This window comes from Ambystoma mexicanum, chromosome 5p (genome assembly GCF_040938575.1).
Source record: "Ambystoma mexicanum isolate Mex_15411 chromosome 5p, UKY_AmexF1_1, whole genome shotgun sequence".
NCBI lineage: Eukaryota > Metazoa > Chordata > Amphibia > Caudata > Ambystomatidae > Ambystoma > Ambystoma mexicanum.
The window spans coordinates 129,751,689-129,774,376 of NC_090930.1; the positions used below are offsets into that span (position 1 = coordinate 129,751,689).

The window sequence follows — 22,688 nt, forward strand, 5'->3', positions numbered from 1 at the left end:
GGCATCAGTTACAAGCCGTAGTGAAACTAGGGCTTTAACATAAGCCCTGGGGCATTACCAAGCCAGTAATGCACCCCCTCCGAAGGTTCTATTGCTATTTGTACCCTGGTATGTTGTACCGGGGTACTAATAATATTGTTCTCAAGTTGAGATGCGGCATGGACACTGTTTCTCAAACGGAGAAAAAAAAAGAAAGAAAAGGGCCACCCTGGGTCAGGCGAGAAGGGACTACATGTAGTCCCCTTTTCCCTTTCCATTGTGACCATTAAAAAGTGATTTAAAAAAAAAAGTAAACAAAGAAAATGGCCCCCAGGGAACAGGGAGAAGGGACTATTTGTAGTCCCTTCTCCAGTTCCATGGCGGCCAATCGCAGAAAGGGAAGGAAGAACGAGGGATGCAGCGCGCGGATGTGCAGGCAAGTCTTTGTCGGGCTGGAAACGACCCGGCGATGGCCAATCAGATTGATTGTTACAATCTGATTGTCCTACTGATTGTCCCTCAGGGGCATGCTGGACAGGGTAAAAGGGTGATGCGAGTGAAACATTAGCTTAATATTTTTATTACTGATGTCCCACCTTCCCTAGTGTCACTATATATGTGGCGAGGGCACCTTCCTATGCCCAGGTTCATCCTTCATTCCATTGCACAGCGATGATATGGCGGGGATATCTCGTATCTCGTATGACGCAATTGTCATCACTACTGTCTGCTTCACACCATTGTAAACAGACCTTGCACCTAACCTCCGTCCTACTCGTTTTATCAACTGCAAAAGGATGAAAGACAACGACAGCTCTGCAATAATTCAAAGATATTCTTGCAGGTGGCCCACGACTCTCCATATCGTCCGAGACCTCTGGCGGGTTTGCATGTATATGAACGTTTCCCTATGGGATCCACCCACTTGATTGTCAGTAGTAAATGTCTTATGTTTTGGTATACGCCGCAGCAAGCTGCATGTGTGCAGTGGTACACTATAACGCCTGGGCATTAGACTTCAAAAGCGCATACAAACTAGTGATGCCGAGAAGCCGCTGTCCTCTTTTCTCAACCAACAAAAGCAGTAGTCATTAAACAGGTCCAAGTAAAGCTGGGAAGTCCTATTGGCAGCCCAACCTTTTCAGCCCATAGACGTGTGCATGTGTGTACAGTACACTATGGCTACCAGTATGAAGGGTGACTTGAAGCAAGGAATGGCAGTTTATTTCCATCCTAAGAAATATTGATCTAAGCAGCCCTATGGGTTGTAAGATATAAAAGCACTGACCAGGAGAGCATGTGTGATAGTCACCTGCTTTTAGTCATTGTGTGACACAGGCTTGCATCTGACATAGCAAAAAGGCACAGCCTGAATAGCCGGGTGGGGGCTTTGAAATGCAAACCCCCTAATTTACCTAAAACTACAACTGAGCTAATGACCAAACATTATCACTTAACCAAACCTGCACCAGATAGGGGAGTAGGGACCCTCCCACACTTCATTTGCGACAGACTGAAGTGTCTGCCGCAGACTCGTATTAGAAAAGCACTGTTTAAAATAAAAAAGACGGTAGTTGTTGCAAGTGTGAAGGATGCTGAAGGAAGAGGCTTGGGACATCCTGTGACAGTTTGTAATGGCTCTGCAGGGTGCCAGTTTGCCTTATTTCGCAACATTTTGGGGGACCTTCAACATGGCAGAAGCAATCAATAGATGTACGTATTGGCATACTTGCCAACATGACCCATTCCAATCTTTGGTGCGTATCCAGTCCTGTTTTTTTTTGTTTGCATTCTGGGACTTGTAGTCCGAGTTTTATAATGGTAAAAGTGGAACTACAAGTGCCAGATTGGAATGGGGCGTGTTAGCTAGTATGGTGTAGTCACTGCAGCTTTTCCTCAGCTCCATCTTGTTCTGGACCTTTTGGGAAAGGAGTCCTGCGATGGCCATTCACTCAGGCAATGGGATGCCACCTGGTGGTCTCCAGGTCTGGCAATAATCTGGTGCTTCTGGGTTTCCTTGTGCTCAGGCTTCTGGTTTCTCTGATCTACAGAATGATGCAGAAGAAGGGAGGCAGAGGACAGCCAGACCAAAAAGACTTGAACGAGCACATGGCGGCCACCGAGGGGCTGACGCACATGATCACAGAGTGCAAGAAGCTTTTCCAGGTGAGTCATCCTGAGGGCATGTTCTGGGTAGATGTGTTCCCGCTGTCACATATTCACTGACCTAGCAATCCATGCAGCGCCTGAACACGCTTCATTCTACAGCTATCATAAATTCTCTTTACACTAGTCATCTCTGCTAGTAATTGAACAGCAGCTTGAATTCCTGAAGGCTATTTGCAAGCAATGTAATACTTTGTAGAGTTCATGTCTGCTCAGACTACGGTCTAAAGGGTCATTCACCTCACAGTGCTTTGAATCCATGACAATAGGAGTAAGGCACTATGCAAATATCAAGTAATATAAAATATCTTTGAAGCATAACCACATCAGTGTGACTACAGTAACCATGTTGGCGCTGCGAGTAATGACGCCAGTGTCTTAATGTTTGTGTGTTGCCTTTCCAGATCCCCCACGACATGATGCTGCAGTCCCGGAACTCGTACGTGTCTGCCGACCCCCACCCCCTGTCCCTTGAGGAGCTGAGCCGGCAGCTCGAGGGGGAAGGGCGTGACTTCCAGTCGTACGTGGAAGATGCCGTTCAAAGCCTGCTCTGCGACTCTACGGAGAAATTCAGAGGGTGGCTTAACGTGGCTGGGCCCCAACACACTGAGCTGGCCTCCAAAAAGGTGAACATGTCTTAGGCGCTGTTAGCAGGAATCTGTTCATTATCATGTGCGCTGCATAGTATACAGACATCAAATCAAACTTTGATGTCTAGAAAGTTTTGAATAAATCATAACCACGGGCACAGCTCTGGGCAACCCTCTAGACCACCATTTTTCAGCCTGCTAAGCCATTACAGAAGGGCGAAGTCCATATGCAAATCAGGCATGGCCCCGCACCAACAGAAATAATTAATGTAAACATGGATTAACTTTATGGACCAGTATCATGGTCTGTTCGAAAGTCCTCAATGGCACTCTGTGTTGGAGGGGGACACCATTAACATGAACGCAGTATCAATATCATTGAAAGGGGGAATAGACACCATCATGCCACTAACCCCAATAGGTGCATGTGGTACTGGCTACGGTAACAGTGAGAGCTCCTGGAGACTGCCCCTGGGTGGTAGCGGTGCACGGTGTACATCAGCATAACATAACAGCGGGTCCGCGCTTAGAAACCTCTGGGTATTAAGCGCCTTATAAATATCCTATCATATCATACCATGATGACCGAGAAACAGCCAAAGTGGATACGCGCAGCATTCGTGCATGTCTTAGCCGGCTGGGGCGTGCTATGGTACCTATTAGTGATAAGTGTGGAAAAGGTGACATTTGGGGATACGCCAGGACAAGACTCTGAAAATGCATGTGTCTCTCTAAGGTCCCTATTGAGTTGTGTGTCTGTCTGTAATGATGTCAGCAGCCTCTCCCCGCCCCCCAAGTGATGTCACTAGGGTGGATCCCCCCAATTAATCCTACCCTCACATGAATGTCCTGGGGAGCTAATGTCTCCTGAATATTGTATGTTTGCAACATTTCACTGCTGCAGTGTGAATTGTTGAATCTGGCACCTATCTTTGCATTCGTGCAAGACTAGCTAAATCTTTGTATGCATATAAAACTAGCATATTTAATGTATACTCACTCATTCTTTACTTCAAAAGAAACGGATTCAAAAACAAATACTTTGAGAAATGGGATGAATAAAAATGATACGGGGGAGGTAGTATGGCCAGTTCCCCACATTTTGTGTAAACACATTTAAAAAAACTGTGAAAGATGAACAGGCTGCAGTTCCCCTGGTGTAAAGGCCACAGTTCCACCAGTGGTATAACAACGATCTACTAAACACATGGATCTGATGAATACCTTTTTGGGTTATTGGGGTAACCTTGTTCATTGTGCATTTCCCTTCTTGATAAATTGCGTTGTAGGCAGGGCTGTGAGGAACTCCGTGTTTCAGTCTCATGAGCTTCGTTAGGGTTTTCTAAGATATATGCGCTGGCTCATGCAGCGCGCTGGCTTTCAGTCCATACCTATCTACAAAAGCCTAATATAGTCTCACTTCAGGCCGTCTGGAGGATGACAGATAGTAAAGTTCCTGCACCCTTTCTGCACTTGATTGCAGGAGCCTGGACTCCTTTTGGGGTCATTTGAAGAGCAAACGCTGAAGTGGCCACACAAATGGGGAGGGGCGCTATATAAATGATGAATACAATGCAATACAATACTATACTTATGGACTGGCGATTTGCAGTGATGGCTGGTAAGCCCCCCGCAAATGAGTGGTCACCATGACTGGAGACAGAAGGAGTAAGCCATCTTGTGTCAGCTGATCAATCGAGGAGTGCAGTGACAGCGAGACAGGCTCCTCTTTTGAGATCAAGTCTCATGATTTGTGCTCTTTCTTCTAATCCAATCAGCATTTATCCAACGATAGAAAGTCCCTGCACCGAACACACGTGCCCGCTTCTCAATTGGCCGCTGGAAATGGGTATTCCTTAAAAGCCCAGCTCAACCCATGAATGCTACCTCTTTCCGCACAATGTGTAGGATTCTCTTTTTGGTTTAACCGATGTATCTAATTGTCCCCAATTATCAACGTAGTGTTTTATCTCTCTCATTTTTTGTTGATGTTTACATCTTAATGTATATAAAAAGTCCTCTCTCTAGCAGCAATAACGTGGACAGCCTTACTACTCATGGAGTAGCCTCAGCACTGCGAGATAACTCTAGTGGTTACTGGCACAGTAATAATGTGTTTTAAGTTACAGTATAACCACAAACGTGCTGAGTGGAAGGTTTTCAATGAATCTGCATCACTGGCATTGCTCTGGGCAACCTTCCACACCACCGTTTTTTTTTAGCCCGTCTGCACCATTGCAAAAGGGGTCCAGCCATATGCGAATCAGTCACGTAAATCCACCAATGGTAGCAGCCGTCCCGAACTACTAGTCCAGGTCCCCTCTGCACGGAAACACAAGCAACCCCAGACATGCTTCTTCCTTGTTGGGCCTCCTCGGTGAGGTGCAGCTTGGTTCCCTATGGCACAGCGAGCAAGAGACCCACATCTGGGCATACCCTCTGCCACACAGTGAGACAAACTGTAACAACAAACGTGATGAGTGGAAGGTTTTGAATGAATATGAACCACTGGCATTGCTCTGGGCAACCTTCCACACCACTGTTTTTTAGCCCGTCTGCGCCATTGCAAAAGGATGTCCAGCTATATGCTAATCAGTCAGGTGCTGCCACCAATGGTAGCAGCCCAGCCCGAACAGCTAGGCCAGGTCCCCTCTGCATGGAAACACACGCAACCCCAGACATGTTTCTGCCTTGGGCCTCCTCAGTGTGGTGCAGCTTGGTTCCCTATGGCGCAGCGGGCAAGGGACCCACTCCTGGGCATACCCTCTCACATAGTGAGACAAACTATAATCACAAAAGTGATGAGTGGAAGGTTTTGAATGAATATGAACCACTGGCATTGCTCTGGGCAACCTTCCACACCACTGTTTTTTAGCCTGTCCGCGCCATTGCAAAAGTGGTCCAGCAATATGCAAATTAGTCAGGTACTGCCACCAATGGTTGCAGCCCAGCCCAGACTGCTAGGCCAGGTCCCCTCTGCACGGGAACACAAGCAACCCCAGACATATTTTGTGGTTATGTTACAGTACCATGTATTGGCCAACATTAAGTGGACTCTTGCCTTGTTTGGGCACTTAAGGTGGGTGACGGGTAGTTACTGATAGGGTCGGCCCGCTGTCCCATTTATTATAACCATGATCTTGCTCTGTAACTTCTAAGTCACATAAATCAGTAGACATTGTTATAATTCCAATTAATTGTTAGTCCATCAATCTAATTTTTCTTGCCCTTTTATCTACCCGCTCAAGCTTCCTTCTTTTGTCACTCGCTTATAATGGATTGATGTGTGAGAAAGCTCCAAGTGTAACCTCATTTTCCTCGTGCTGTTTCCTGCCCTTACAGGTCGGTGATGGACATCCACTGCGTCTTTGGAAGGTTTCCACGGAAATCGAAGCCCCACCTGTAACGGTACTGCACCGCGTGCTGCGGGAGCGCCACCTCTGGGACGATGACCTCTTGCAGGTCAAGGTGGTCGAAACACTGGAAAAGAACACAGAGGTGTACCACTATGTCACAGACAGCATGGCACCGCACCCCTCTCGGGACTTTGTCGTTCTCAGGTTAGACCTTGAATAAACTGCGAGCACTCATTCATTTTCAGAATATTGACAAATCTATTGCCTCCTGTTCACCTTCTGTGAATGTAACTCAAATGTCTGTTTGAGTACAAAAGAACCGAGGCTAAGCTAATGTTACATTTCCGCTTACTTTCGTGCTCGGGGGCTCAGAATTCTGGGAAAGAGAGTGGTCGGTAAAACCACTGGTCAGCCACAGTGGTCTAAGGGGGCTGGAGCGGTCGGGAGCGCTGCTCCTCTACTTTTGATGAAGTTTTACCGTTCCTATACTTTTATTTTAAAAAGAAACCGTTCCGGAACGGTTTCGTTTTAAAATAAAAGTGTAGGAAGCAGTTGAAACTTGCACTTGCCGTGCAGTGCACTGGACATTCCCTTAAACTGCAGGCGCATGCATTTGGGGGTTTATTTTGTGCATGGGAGGGGGTATGGCGATGGGGTTTGCAGGGAGCGGTGCAGACCAGTAGGGAACATAGCTCCACTACTTCTTTTCGTACATTTCGACCACTGATCAGCCATCTTGTTTTACTAAGAAAAGTCGGTTCAGTGATCGATAAATGTGGCAACTGAACCAAGCCCTCCAACATTGCTCTGTTGCAAATCTTCTCCAGAAGTCTAAGTTGTACCAGCTATTAGTGTCCCGCATGCAAGCTTTCTTTTTAGAGTGGCACCTGACAAGAAGGGAAGTTTGACAAAAAATAAAGTGACAGCAACACGCCTCTTTGGGGGATCACGTGCTGGTGGAAATAAGCTTAGTTTTTTTTCATGCATGCCTGACATTCCAACACAAATGGTTGTCGTGTGTGAACGTACCATAGAGCATAGTTTCCCCCTTCCGCCACCCCTATTCGGGAATTGTCTGTTTTTCACCTGCAGTTTCTTCGGCTTGCTACTTGGAAATATGAACTGAAAGTCTTAGCATTGTCACCATTGGAGTAGGTGATGACAGGTGTACTGTACAGCGAGTATGTGGGTATGTCCATAAGCGGAACACTGTTGTCACTAAGTTGCGTGAGGCCTCTTAGGATCAGAATGAGGGCCAAGGTTTTTCAGCTGGGAGACTGGGTCTTTAATAGTGGTTTTTCTTTTCCGAATCCATTGCAGGTGATCTTGTCTTTTTAACACCTCTATGAATAAAGGATACCAGGCTGTTTTTAAACTAGGAAGACATAGTTCTAGTTACAGAAAACCTTTTCTCAAATTCGCTCCTGGTCTTTGCAGGACTGCCCTTCCACCCGCACTGGGCCTCATATTCAGCAAAGTCTCTCAGTCTAGCCCGAGCTGGTTGTTATATTAGACTCCTTCATTCCGAGGTTGGTGCTAGTCATGGCGCCATGACTAGCACCAATACCGGTACCGCTACCGACTTGGTGGTATGGGGACTTACCGGTCTATTCCGACCATTGCGGGACTAGTAAGTCCCCATTTGAAAAGCCATTCCTCATTCCCATTTGAGCCCCCATAGGGCTCAATGGGAAGGGGGAAGGCGTCAATAATGGTACAGCAAATTGCGGTACAGTTATTGACCCCGGTATCCCTTTGCGGGTCCCGTCCATAACGCCTGGTAAAACCAGGCGTTAAGAGAGGGACCTGCAAAGGGACCTCGGAATAGGGGGCAAAGGGATTACCGGCACCGGTGTCATTAACAGCGCCCGGTATCGCTTTGCGCCCAGGTCGTAATGACCCCCCTCGACATCAGTCTCATTATGAGTATAGTGGTAATGGTAAAAACATGTGGTATTTTAAATCGCTCCTACTTTAAAAATGCCACATAATTATGACCTTGGATCGCATAGGATATTTATGACATGGACTATGTAGGAAGTCTTGCATCTGTTTTGCATCTCTTTGCAACCAACGGACTTCACACAAGGGGATTAAAAGGACAGAGAGAGCCAACCTGCCTCTCTCCAGATGTCTTGGCCTACAACTCCCATCCCCTGCCTCTCTCTTAACTTCTCCTCCTCGGAAACTTGGACATCCACCTGGATGCTACCAGCCCTTCTTAAGGACTCTTTTCAATATCTCTCTGTATTCTTCCCTCTCCACCAACTCACACTGCAGGGCACATCATGGATGTTCTGATCTCCTCAGACCTCCCCTTCTCTAACCCTCTCACGACTCCTCTCTCTTGGAGTGATCACTTTCTCCTTTCTTCCCACTTCTCTCTCTTCCTCACAGGTCAAGCAGACTCCAGCACTGCCACCTACCTTCTTGGTCATCCGACCATGAAGCGTGCATCAGTTGAGGATTTTGCCGGCTACTTTCTCTCATCCTCTTGCAACTTTGGCTGACTCACACCCTGACACAGCCCCCTCTAAACCTTCATCTCTCTACCTCGAACACTCTGGATGTCCTTGCCCCTGTCCCCTGCCCACTGTCATGAGGATCCGCTTGAAGCCCAAATCAAAGTGGTATGATTCCAACCTCACTGCCCTTATACGCAAGTTTAGGGTGGCAGAGAGGGAGTGGATGTCATCGGGTGCACCCCCTGACAAAATGGCCTGCTGCCTGCTCCAAAGGCAGCACAGACTCTCTGTCCTCCCTAAGAAGAGAGCCTACATCCAAGTCCACATCTCTGCGGCATCGAACAATTCAGTCGAAGTTTTCAGAATCTGCAAGGAGCTGGCCAATTCTGCTGCAGTCTCTACCTCTCCTGTACCCTTCCACGCCCTCTGCACGGCCTTGGCTTCTAATTTCATTACTAAAACTCAGGACATCCTGTCCACCCTCTCTTCCTCTACCTCCTCTTCCACCACTCCTGGCCCTTCTGAGGCCGTCTCTCTCCTCCTCTTTTCTCCTCCTTTCCCACACCTGACAATGTTTCTAGAGAAGTCCGATCTATGAAAGTCTTGTCAAAGCAGAACCATCAAGGACCACACAGACAGCCCTGCTCTAGCCTTGGCCGATTTCTGCAATCACTCCTTTGCCACTGGAAATGTCCCTCCACCTTAAGCACTCTCTTGTGCACACCTTTCTAAAGAAGCCCTCGGCCGATCCTTCCTCTCCAGATAACTATTGCCTGATCTCCATCACTCCTTTGCTGGGCAAACTCTTGGAAAAGCTGGCCATCCCCCAGCTAATCTGTTGGTTGCCACCATGACCACCAGTTTGGCTTGAGAGCTGCCAGAAGCTCAGAAACTGCTCTCCTGAACACCTGTAAAGACTTGTTCTACAATCCTGACTCTAATCTCCTTTCTGTCCTCCTTTCTCCTCGATGTATCCTCTGCTTTTGAAATGGTCAACCATGCCATCCTGCTCAATCGCCTCCGTGACAACCTTGGTATTACTGATCAGGCTCTGGTCTGGTTGACCTCCTTTTTCACCGACCGCCCTTCTCAGGTCCAACTGGGATCATCCCTCTCTCTACTCGTGGTGTTCACCAGGGGTCTAACCTCTCTACCTTGCTCTTGAAACACTGCCTGGCACCTCTTGCCCACCGCATCACTATTTTCTGCTCCATTTTTCAATGTTATGCGGATGACTCCCCGCTCTCTTTCAGGCCCTTCTCGGCCACCTCTGCTTCTTCTCTCATACCAGACTGTCTGGCCGCAATTCAGGAATGGTGTGCCGCCAATGATCTCTGCCTTAATGCCAATAAGACTGAGATCCTCCTCATTGGGACACCCGCTCCCTCCTTACCTCTCTCTCTCTGGCCGCCCACTCTGGCCCCTCTTCCTGTGAGGCTAAGAACCTTGCTGTCATCTTTGACTCCATCCTTTCCTTCTCTCTTCACATCTCAGACATCTCTAAGAAGCACCTCCTCAGAGTTATTCTTCCTTTTCTCACTTTCCCCCTGAAGCTCACTGTCTTCAGAGTTCTGGTCCTCTCTAAGCTGGACTATTGCAACAGCCTCTTTCTAAATCTTCCTGCCTCTACTCTTTGACCTTAACAACTTATCCAGAACAGGACTGCAAGACTTGTCTTTGGCATCAAGGCCAGGGATCGTATCTCTCCAGCTTTGAAATCTCTTCAGTGGCTCCCACTGGCTGCAAGGATCACATTCAAGACCCTCTGCATCGTCCACAAGGCTTTCTGGGGCCTGTACACTCCTCCAACTTTCTCTTCCAAAACATCTTCCTTCTCAAGCTCTCCGCTCGTCCACCTCCAACTCTCCGAGGGTCAGATGCTTCTCCAAGCAGAGTTGGGGACAGGTCTATCACCTCGGCTGGGGCCTCTCTCTGGAACAGCCTCCCTGCTTATTTCAAACTTGAGCAGAATCACCACCGGTTCCGAAAGCAACTCAATACCTTCCTTTTCGCTTCAGCTTTATCTCTTTCTCTCCCCTGCTGATGCACCTAACTGCTCTGCACATCAGTCACCTGGTCACCCTCTGAACTCAGGCCCAGGCTCCTGCGTGTCCAGTTACCCTTGCACTGCTTCCGGGCTCCACAGCACTCAAGGGCCAGTAAGATTGTTATTTTGCCCTTCCTTTGTTTACCTATCCTTTTCTTGTCACACCTAGAACAACTTGTGTACAGGCGCGTTATAAATGCCAGATCCTAGCATATCATCCCCAGACAGTATACTAAGTGGGGAGGGGTCATGGAAGTGGCAACCTAGGGCATGCAGATATCTTCTTCAGGGAGTAATTGCTGCCCCTAAAATAAACTGACCTCCCCTGTATAACGCACCATAAAATAGAAACATGATCAGCAAGCTTAACCTGTTTATAGCAAAAAGAGGTCAAGAATGGGGGCAGGTGGTGACTGTGAAGACAGAATGCCAGTGCCTGGGAAGTATCAGCAGTCAGGAACATCTGCACCTTCTGGGCTCTCCAGAATTTCAGAGACCGGTTTGAGGGCATGGGAGAGAGTTTCGAAAAGAAGAGCCTTGATAATGCCAAGGTCTAGCACCAAAGCCTTTGTATCTGTGCTAGGTGATGACCAGGGGGATATGGGAGGCCAACTGGTGGCCTGCTGGCTAGCAGAGCAGGAAGAGGTCATAGAGCTTGCTTGGCATGGGGCAGCGATAGGCTTGGACACTGGAGCCGAGAATCTTTGAGTTAACCTGGTGTCTCATTGGCAGACAAAGCACATGGTTATGTAGAGTTTCTCAGGAAATCTATGAGGAGTAGCCGACTAATACTAATAGAGATCAGCAATGACAGGCATGACAGCAATGATTGCTGGCAATCTGGCCAAGGGTTGGGCCCTTGAGGTGTCATAAGATACTAAAGAGGAATGGTTGTCTCCTTAGTAGTGGGCTCTGGGTCTTTGGAGAAGACATCCTGGAAAGAGAGAGACCAGCGTTATTTACGACAGGAATTATTAGCACAGTTTTAAGATAATACCAGAAGAAGTAGTCAAGGGGCAGGGGGTCGCTGAAGCAGACTCAGGGAATCAACAGTGTAGGTAACCAGCTGAGCTTGTCAGAATCTCACAGGAATGTTGCTTCAGCGGGAGCAGAGTTCCGGCTCCACTAACAAAGCAATCAGGATCTGTTCCACCTTTCCCTCCCCAACCGGAATCTCCTGCCAGTAACACTCTGTCTTCCCTCTTTCTATGACATCCCAAGTGAACCCTTGATAGTCTACCCATCTAACTGTTCCTATACTAACCTATTGACGTACCCCCTTGCTGCAGGGCACTCAATTTCAGTCATCCTTCTGCAAGCTTCTTTTCCCAATGGATCCAAATTTGAAAAATGCATTTGGATCAGTTTTTACAGTCAACAGGAGAATATAGAGTTCCACTCAATTCCATCATGAGATGTTTGCCTCTGAAATGGACCTGAAGGCTTCCTCTTCCGGTCTGCATGCTGCAACACATGCACCTTATGTCTTGCAGTATCTGTGGCACTGCACTGCATCTTTGTGATTTTAGAGGTAATTCATTCTTAGTAGGGAGAGGGGAAGAGGATACAACCTTGCATGAAACACAAATAGATACAGGTTGGTGATCGCAGTACACCAACATTTTGTTGAGGTTCAGCGGACATCTTGAGGACCTTCTAGGAAAAACATTGCCGCCAATGATTCAAATCATTTTGTCGTCTCTCATTCCTAGGGGATTGAACTTTTGTGTCTTTTTTTTTCTTCTGCTTTGAAGGAAATGGCAGACGGACTTGCCGCGAGGAGCCTGCGCCCTGGTGTCCATGTCGCTGGAGCACGAGAAGGTGGAACTGGAATCGGGCGTCAAGGCGGTGGTGCTGGCCTCGCAGTATCTGATCGAGCCGTGCGGAATGGGGCGCTCCAAACTGACCCACATTTGCAGGGTGGACATGAGGTAAGGAAGGAGTGTCAGGAGCGTAGTGACCCCGACATGTTTTGGGGGGCTGACATGTTGTGTTATTGATTGACAGCTGCTTTATAATTTGATAATCTAGAATGTGGACTATGAGTCAGTAACTTTACGCAGCGATCTTGTATATTTCGACTTGGTGTCGTGCAAGGAATAAGCCAACACACAGTTAAATTACCTTGGTGTGCAACAATATCTATCGCTGCCATTGGGAATGCAGCCGTCCCATCTCCCTATACAAACCCCACTCTATACCATCTTCCCTCAACCTCCCCCTTTGCAATTTGCCCTTCTGTTCTTATCCGTATATCCAGGCTGTTGAATCCCAATGTGTAGCACCTTTTAATATGCCCCTGTTATTGGCTGAGCGCTGCCTTGCTCGCTTTCTTACTGGCTAAAAGCTTGATGACAGCTGACATTCCTTTCAAATGCACTTGCAAGGTGTGGGGGTCTGTATGCCAGTAACATAAAAGGCTGATTTAGCGGAATCCAGCCCAAGAAGGCTGCACCCGCAAGCTTGGCCTTTTAATTTCTGCCCCATCACGGAACCCTCCCTCCACTGTGCATCTGCACTGTCGTCCCCCAACACCGCGCTCACTCCACTTACCTGCTGTCACCCTTCATCTTCCTCACCGGTCTGGAGGCTGTGAAACTGGGACCTCACCGTACTTCATGTCGCATTTCTGTGCCCAACCTTCTGTGTACTGAGCTTCTGGAATCGCGCGACCCAATCCGCCAGCGACATGCAAATGAGACAGCATTTGTAAATGTCAACCTGAACGGGACGGGTACGCCCGGATGCAGGTCCTCAACCTACTGTGCATAGTGAGCAAATCATCACCCCACTGATGACGCCCAATGAGGCCGAAGGGTGTCTGGGTTTGCTTGTGGTCTTGCGCAGAAGGTGTATAGCCTGGCAGTTCAGACTAGACTCCTCCTTTTGGGTTGGGGCCAAGCCTATATAACATGTGGTCTTCTTTCTCCATCTTTATTGGCATAGCAGCCTGAAAAATCATGGTGTGGAGGGTTGCCTACAGCGATACCAGCGGTTATGATTAATTAAAATCCTTCCAGCGGTCGGCAGCCTTCAGTTTTGCATATGCAGTTTGCGGTGTGCAACCAACTCCTCACAATGGCAGGCCCATCTTTGAACACACGTTTGAGTAATTTGAAGCATTCTTGTAGGGTCAAGTCGGACCACTTGTTGGGTTCTTTAGTTTTGGAAAATGCAGTCTTAACTTGACAAGTTTCATGATGTTGTGCCACTTGGCATTACATCTGTTTGCTTCCTCTTGTAAGCAAGAGCTATTGTATGATGCATTATTCTTTGTGTCTCTTTGTGCACGGCCTGAAATTATGGTCTACTCCCATTTCAACTGTTTTTTTGTTTTTGTAGGGGAAGATCCCCTGACTGGTACAACAAGGTCTTCGGACACCTCTGCGCGATGGAGCTGTCCAGGATACGAAACTCCTTCCCGGCTCTGAACCCTACAGGCCCAGAGACAAAACTCTAACTGGTGTGGAGGGATCTTCTGCCAACGCCTGGTAGCTGCTCGTCCTGGACTTGAGACGGATGGGCGATGCACTTGAGTGGGGAAATACGGTGGCTGAGATTGATGGAGAACATCGACTTCCTGGAGAAGACGCGGCCCTCGTATTGCACATGAACAACCAAACACGGTGTCCCTTAGTTCTATGCAAACCAGCACTAAATATGTTTGCCACCTGACCTGGAAAGCCATGCAGGTTTTCTGCAGCCTTAAGGTTGATACAGATATTTAGGCAATGAGTGAAATGGACAAGCCAACAGAGTCTACCTGGTGGAGGAACAGAGGACCTCAGTATTATGTTTTTGGAGCTCACGTTGGAAACGGACAAGTACCAAACCCGGTCAATGGGAACAGCAGTGGACCACGTTTGTATCAGCAAGAAGAAGTTGTGGTATTAAGTTGTTAGGATGGTGCGCCAGCCAGCTACAGGTAACAGGTCATCCTTCCCAAGGTGTCCTTTGAGAAGAACCCCCCAGTTTGCGGCTCTGGTGCCCCTACTAAATTATCAGGACTGGAATGAAACCAGGTCGAGATATTCTCATGTTTGTCGGACTCTCGAATGAGCTTTTTTGATATGATTAACCTCAACGGCGGGCCTTTCCTGGCTTGCGAAAAGTAAAAACGTGTTGCAATTAAATGTGAATGAATCTGAATGCCTGCACCAATCACAGTGTTTAATTAATGGACTGGTTGAAGCAGGATAGACACCTGCTTTGATGTTCGTAGATCGGGTCGGTGACCATTGGAACTAGAATACAAAGGGTGACTGTTCCAATTATTAGTGATCCTATTGCGCAGTACGCCCTGCTTTAAGGAAGTCTCCCGAGGGGTCTGAGCATAATTGACCTAAAATATTTGATAGAATTGTTTTGACCTTTTGTTTTGGTCAAATCTAATTAAATATATATATATATATATATATGTGGTGGGTAAGGGTGTAGATTAGGTTGAGGGGAAGTGGGGGGTGTGGCTGGGGTCTCCCCCCAAATTTTAGACCCCAAAAAAAGGTCATAGGAATTCGATCAAATGTGATTAGGTCAAATGTTTTAGGTCAAATAGACCCAAACCCTCCCGAGATATGGACTTACACAGGTCTGGTGCTAAAGGCCTTGTATCTTTAATGTTGCATATTCAAATTGTGTTGTGAGCCATTTGCAGTCGCGCAGACCTCTTGCCCGATAGTGGTTTGCGCCTCGGTGGTTTCTTTGTCTAGTAATTTGGGTAGGAGTCCAGTGTCTACCAAAACTACTATTTCTGTTGGTGATTGATCAGACCGTTTTAGCAGAAACTCCCTGAGTATATGTGGGAAGGTTGTTCATCTGAGTTCTGCAAGGGAGAGCCTGCATGACAACTGCCCTGCTCTGTAGGACAAGCAAATAATGACAAGGGGGGAATCACGACTGTCCTGCTCTGTAGGTCAAGCAGACAATGACAATGGGGGAGTCATGACTGCCCTGCTCAGTAGGACAAGCAAACAATGTCATGGGGGGAATTACGACTGTCCTGCTCTGTAGGACAAGCAAGCAATGACCATGGGGGAGTCAGGACTCGCCCAAGCCTATTTCCGTTCAGAATTGCAAAAATGCACCAATCTAGTCGCAAAAACACAAGCAATTGTTCACTCTTCTTACAGTGCAGACGCAGTGCACTATGGGAAAAGGAGCACTGAATTTACTAATGTGCAAGAGAATGGGGCTCATTACGGATCCGGTGGTAACCGTGCCAGTGCTACCGGCATGTTGCCGCCGGACCCGTAAATATTTACCGCCGCCTGACTTCCCGGTGCCGCCGGGAGATTACAACCCCAGCGGCCCAGAAAGTCATGTGCCGGTAATTGTAAGTCCCCATTCCCGTGGAGTCCCATAGGCACAGACTGGGAAGTCATAAATGTCATGAAAATCTGTCATGCAACCCATCCGGTTCCATTGAAAAACAGTACAAAAGCGTGCACACCTCTGCCTGTCCACTGGAGCGTCCCTTGGTTTTTGCTCCCTTCCTTTGTAATTTATTGACCCACATGGTCCTCTGCTTTGACCCCAAATTGAAAAGATGCCCCTGTGCTGTTTTGATGCAAGGTCTCCTGCCCGGTCACATGCTACTTCGGTAAGGCTTTTTGGGTATACTCATGTCACGTCCATCTAAATTATTTTGGTGAAAATGAGAAGTGCCCACCACTGGCCATATCCAAAACCACCTTATCTGACCTTGTGATGTATAGCTTAGTTTTGACTTCTACCACTGGTAGTAATCTTTCGGATATGACCCACACTTGAGGAGCCAACTTGCCTTTATTTTTAGACTGCTCCATCACTTACCAGTCCGGACGGGTCAATTTACCTAAATTGGGCGCATTCAATGAGCAATAAGTTGGTGGTCCCCAGGTGACATTACAGGAGAGAGTCGTAAATGTTGGGTGTTTACAGAAGTGTCTGACCCACTCTCTAACACCTTTAATTCGAGCACAGCTGTACTGCTTCACTGTCCCATTGATAATATAATTCCATGAGACAGACGAGTCGGAGGATGGACTCCGTTTCTAGACCTCTAAGTTTGTATGTTTCAGTGTGATTGGTATCGCAGAGACCCATTGCTGGCAGATGACGAGTCTGATGTCTGATGATGGTAGACTGGAATTGCAAAGACATCTGTATTTCTGGGCTAACAAATTTCATGATTGTGTTTTAAGTTTTCCCCTCCACTTATCGTTATAGAACATCACAGCTCCAAGATTCACTTCGGGCAAATGTTCTACACTCTATAAAGCAAACGCGCGCACGCACACACACACGTGCGCGCACGGGCATGCTTTTCTTTCAGGTTCTCTGTCATTCCCCTGAAGTCTCCCACATTGAGCCTTCAGATAGGAACCTCACCTAGATGTGCCAAAGTGCCTACCTGCATAGGTTGACTTTAAACCTGTCTTGGTTTTTGGTGAATCTTAGTTGCCTTGAAATCCCACAAGGAGCTTTCTCTCTGCAGGATTCGCCCAATACTGTCCAAAGAAAACGTTGTTTTGGGTTGAACAAACATGCTGCCAGTTATCTCATGAGGCAAGCGGGAGGTCCAGAACGAGATGTGAGCCCAGCATGGCACTCTCCTCCTATTCCAAGGTTGCAAACATCTGTGGCTTTTATAGGCCAAACTCTGTGTACTAACCATCTAATAACGGATGTTTTCGTTGGCTGATCTCTCGCCTCAACTGCTTTGCCATTCAGGGGCCATATTCCACCATTGCATTCAAAGCCACCAATGAACATCGAGTTTCTTTGCAGAATTTCCTACTTCGTTTAAACAATTGTCAATTTTTGAAAGCCATGGTGGTCCACATGTAGGAATATGTAAATATGTAAATAGGTTTTGCAGATCAATCTTTTTTTGTTTTTATTGTGATTCCATTTCTACTTTTTGTGTCAGTTTTTCTATTTTTCTACTGCTGCTTCCGACTTTCTCTAATGTATCAATTTGTGTTCAATTTTCTTGTATTTCCTGACCCCGGCGTTTCTCCTTGGTCGCATAATCCAAAGCACACCAGGCATATGTCACACTCTTGAGAAAAACCTGGTTTTCAAAATGGAGGCCCCATCTATGTCAGTGGCAAAGCCTGTTTTTCAAAATGGAGGACCCATGTATGTCAGTGTCAAAACCGCAGTCGTTTCTAGAAATTGTTTTCTTTAAGGAACCAGAATCAAGCCTTGAGACAAATGAGCAGCAAACATGCAAACAGCTCTGTTCATCTGGATGATCGTCCCCTGTGAAACTAACAACCTTATTATTGCTTTTCTACTCTGTTTTTACAAATGTTTCGTTTGTCTTTGGGGAATTTCCCACTTATAAATAATGTACAGTTGGAATATTAATATATATATGCCTCCCTTTGTATTTTTACATCAGAAGAGTCCTGTGACAGGCAAGGCATGGGACGTATGCATATTTTCTATTTAAAGAGGTTTTTTGTAACATGAGCGGACTGACTCGGTGGGGGGGGGAGTGGGGCTCAGGAGTCCCATGTGTCTGACAAGTTGTGTCAGTAGGTGTGTGGTGAAGTGGAGTATGAGCGATTAAAGATCTGACTTATTCATTTCCGTTCTCTGTGTTTCATTTGTCATTTCGTGCAACACATGCTTTAAAACAACTTCTTATGTTGTGAGTGACTGTTTATCCTATGAACAATCCCGGGAAAGGATGTATGGGATTTCTTCAAAAATGTTTTTAGCTAATGGAGATTTCACTGAATCCATTTCACAGAAAAACTAAATTAACTTTTTACTTGTTCTACTTTTAAACAAAAAAATAACGTGGGGGGAGACCTCCCACACCACCCCTGACTCCTACCTACCCTAACCTATACCCTTAGCCCACACCCCACCTATTATGCACTATACATATACCAATTTACCTACCATTTTCGGTGAAATCTCATTGGGTAAAATGGTATTCAGTGAAATCTACGGTAACGACTCGCCGTGAACGAAAAGTGTAACAAAGCTACGTTTAATTGGCTGCAAGATAAACACCCCATAAATACCATAGAAATCATTCAAGTACCTCCCAGCTTCACTAGGTCTCCCTTCCAGAAATGATGACACCCCTCCCCAACACGTCACTTTCACTTTGATTGCCAAAATAGCCTTCCGAATGCTCCTTTTCATCTGTTAAACAACTCTGGCAGACACGTTCATCCGAACACCTATGTGGGGGAGCCAGGTGTTCACAACAGAAAGCAAATTTGAATGCAGGCCTCTTTTCAGGCCTTTCAATCTTTACTTTGTCATCCCAACTGCATCTTTCCTCGATTACAACCGCCATTTGCCGTACTATTTCTCTAATCAGATTCCAAACTCTGCCATCCAATCTTTTTCCTTCTCTTCTTTATCATGACACCACCTCAGTCTAACAGGAACACACACACACACACACACACCATCCATTTTTCAACCCTCTGGTAAATTTAATTTCTTCCCAGTCCACACCATAACGTTACCTCCTTTACTACTCATCATACCTTACTTTATCCTTCTCCTGTTGTCTGACCCTGCCTCTCAACACCATCATAATCACTTCGTGACATGGGGGCTCGTTCTGAGCCTGCCTGTCTGGAAACAACAGTGCCAGTAAGCTTACCAGCACTCTTGTTTCCAGACCGGCATATTAGAGGTCTGCATGCCGGAGCCACTGTGCCCGACAGGTCGGGCCCTGCCCGGCACAGCAGCCTTCGTATGCAGACCGTCACGGAAGGCACTGTAAACGATGCCGGTGCTTCCGTGTTTCCCACTCCCATGAAGTCCTATTGGACTCTATGGGAATGGGGAATTAAAATGTACCGGGGCCTGCCTTTCCGGATCATCGGGGTTGTAATCTCCCGGTATTACCGGGAAGTTAGGTGCCCGTAAATATTTACGGGTCTGGCTGCAACCCGCTGGTAGTACCGGCACGGTTACCGCTGGACCTGTACTGAGGCCTGTGGTCTTGCTACCCTGGATACACTGTTTTATTGGCTTGCACTTAGTAATATGATGGAAACAACAAATAAGTGACTGTACAGAAAGTTGGCATTCTATTTTACCATTTTGTTCAGGATCACATGGCATACTGAAGGGGCACAGAATGTGTTACACTTAAGCTTTCTTACAAGGCCCACCATACCTTAATTTAATATTATCTTGTAAAAGTCTGGCTTTTGTAGAGGAGCCCCTCAGTGCTCACACCAGAAGAAATACAACCCACTAGGGGAAAAGGCCCAGCACACCCAGGGCCATCTTAAGCACTTTTGGGGCCCTGGGCATGGACATCTTTGGGGGCCCCCTCCACCAAACCAAAGAAATTAAGGGATAAAGAATACTGGTCGCGCCCCCCAAACTCCAAACATTGCGCTCACAACCTATAGGTTGATATGCTGTCTCACAGCATAATAAGCGCGTTTACTCCCATTATGTCCCCTTGCCCTCTTCATTCTTGCTCTAATCAGAACGATATACAAGTAGCATTTGAAGACCAACATTAGCAGTCTACAAAGGGGTTACTGTTCTTGTACATACAGGATACATTTTATCAATAACATCTAGGAAGGTAGATCTAGTATTAATGCTGGACAGTATGTAAAAGTTACATGTAACCCACAATAGACAGAGAACTCACATTAGATGCCTCACAGAATGCAAAAGTGCTCATGCATGGATAGAGACCACCAATTGGAAGGAAGAAGAACGCTACACATACAGTAGCATGGGTAGTGGAGGCAGATTAGAGGCTACCAGGAAGGTGCCTTTATCCAGACAGACTGAGATTAGAAGTGGGATATGGTTTTCAAATAGTGTTGCCATTAGATATCAAAGGAACACATGCCTGTGGTGTGCGATATAAATCTGCTCACTATTAACACAGTGAAACCATGAATAAGGCTTTTATGAAGATCATACCATGAGAAGGAAATTACTCGGAAGGGCTGACAATTTTGAAATGTTTAGAGACTGGCAATATTGAGAGGTTAGGCAATACAAGATTAAATGAGATGGCCAGGACCACACATTGGTTAAGGGGGGAAGGGGTGAAGCTGGGATTTGTGCTTTCTCTGCAATTTCTGCATTTGAACACTTTCTTTTCACGTTCTTACCATGAACTAAAACAATCTAATTTCATTAAAAAACAGACTTGGAAAGTACACAAATCACATTACCAAACATGACCACTTTTAAACAAAATATTATAGAAGCTTGTTATGCAAAAAGGGAATGATTCTAGCTTCATTATCGCCACCATCAAGGGAAGTTTTTAATTACCAGCATACCAGTCGATGTGATTTAACACATTTAATCTGGATTTGTCTTTTGTATTTTAAAGCTTTAAATACTACCAAAACAATGGCTTGTGACATTTTCATTTATAAACGTGCATACAAACTTTCTCTCTTACCAAAAAGCAAACCGTTTTTTGTGTCAAAGAAGGAGACCTTAGAATATGCTTGCCTGAGCCCTGCAACATATGGTCTGCTCTCTTCTGTCTAGCAACCCTTCCACCCAAATGGCCCACATAAGAAGAAAGCAATGGGCTAAACGATACAAGCAGCATGCAAGAAGGCAACCTCACAGAAGACAGCACAGTAATGTAAGATACAATAGATGATTGGACCAAGATCATTGTATCGTCTGCTGGCAAATACAGGATACAAACATAAACCCTTCGTTCCATAGTCTTGAATTTGGATACATGTTCACCTCTTGGACTAACAGTTTATGCCATGGTGGGAGGCACTTGCCTAGGTTTTACAACACCCCATCTGAACAAACCAATTTCTAGACCTTCACCATACGGATGATATGTTAGTTTTTATAGCAACCCCTATCTGGTACCAAGTACATATGCAGGCAGATTTATAAACTTCAGACATAGGAAAGGCTCAGCCAGCCTGGCTGGAATGTGATATTCTAATTTTGCATATGAACACATATCTCTGCAATGGGTGCTTCACACACTGAGCTAACTTCTGAACCAGTGTGGCACTCAATGTATCAATATGCATTTCACCATTGCTATTGCACATGATCAACATAATTCCCACAGGAAGGAAAGAATGCTACAGAGTTGTGCCTTAAAGAACACACAATCTATGTATACCACAGTGTACACAGAAAGCAATACAGAATGCTTTTGCCAGAACAGAAAGGCAATGGGTTTAGAGCCTCAGCAGCACCCCATAAAATATCCTGATGTGTGCTATTTAAGACGGAAGAACAATGGAATCTTACTTCTTCAGAACAGCTAACCTTGTGAGAGCCCTCCAAGGTGGGGGCCCTGGGAAAGGGCCCCTTTTGCCCTCCCATAAAAACATCTCTGAGCACGCCTCTTGCAAGGAGAACGTTTATTTTCATCAAGAAGACTAAGACGCGCCAGCAAAGGACTCTGCTGCCACAGAGCGTTCTGACAAAATCAACATGGACGATAGCTTATAAAGGTGGAAAGCACCACAGCTGACGTACATTACATAGGTTACAGATCCATGTAGATGGTTGGTGCAACCCTATACGTAGGCGGCCTGCTACATATGGGATGCCAAGTCATTGGTCCCAGCCTCTCATGTCCATCTTCTTCCACGTGGGGTTCTTCCTTACACGTCATCGTGTTCGAAGTCCCTAAATGCCAATTAAATACACAAATCATGGCATGCCCTGTCTGTGCCTGATGTGCACCTGGTACTGCAGACATGGGCGCAGAGGATACTTTCGAGGTCACACTATCTTACAAACCCCAGCTCAATACCAGACGCCTCAGCAGTGTTCCAATTCTTCGCACCCCAGGCTTAAATATGTTACTTTCTCTCCCTGGCACCTCACAGCACAAATCACACGGACCCAGGATATTCTGTTGTCTTTCTGAGGAATGGGCGATGTAACAGTTTTGTGGTCGGTGGTCTTGGGCTGCCTGGTACTCTGGAATGCTGGGGTCTTGGGAGAGGGGCGCCTGGACACTATAGGCCTCATTACATGGTAGGCGGTAAGGGTTTACCGGTACCGGTATTTTACCGGTACCGGTAAACCCTTGCCGCCTTACTACGAGGTCCCTTTGCGGGTTGGAGAATTTAACGCCTGCTTTTTG

The 22,688-nt window shown here is 46.5% G+C and overlaps 1 protein-coding gene across 4 annotated transcripts in view; it reads left to right on the top strand.

Annotated features, from left to right (window-relative positions):
• The window catches only part of STARD8 (StAR related lipid transfer domain containing 8), a 648,599-nt gene extending 630,422 nt beyond the window's left edge, over positions 1-18,177 (top strand). For all 4 annotated transcript variants that reach the window (XM_069612521.1, XM_069612520.1, XM_069612523.1 and 1 more), the window contains 5 exons: positions 2,031-2,145; positions 2,550-2,771; positions 6,078-6,295; positions 12,358-12,534; positions 13,946-18,177. In XM_069612521.1, coding sequence (XP_069468622.1) covers positions 2,031-2,145; positions 2,550-2,771; positions 6,078-6,295; positions 12,358-12,534; positions 13,946-14,063 — 850 coding nt within the window. In that variant the 3' untranslated portion in view covers positions 14,064-18,177. The remainder of the gene's footprint in view (positions 1-2,030; positions 2,146-2,549; positions 2,772-6,077; positions 6,296-12,357; positions 12,535-13,945) is intronic.
• Positions 18,178-22,688: the final 4,511 nt, after the last annotated feature.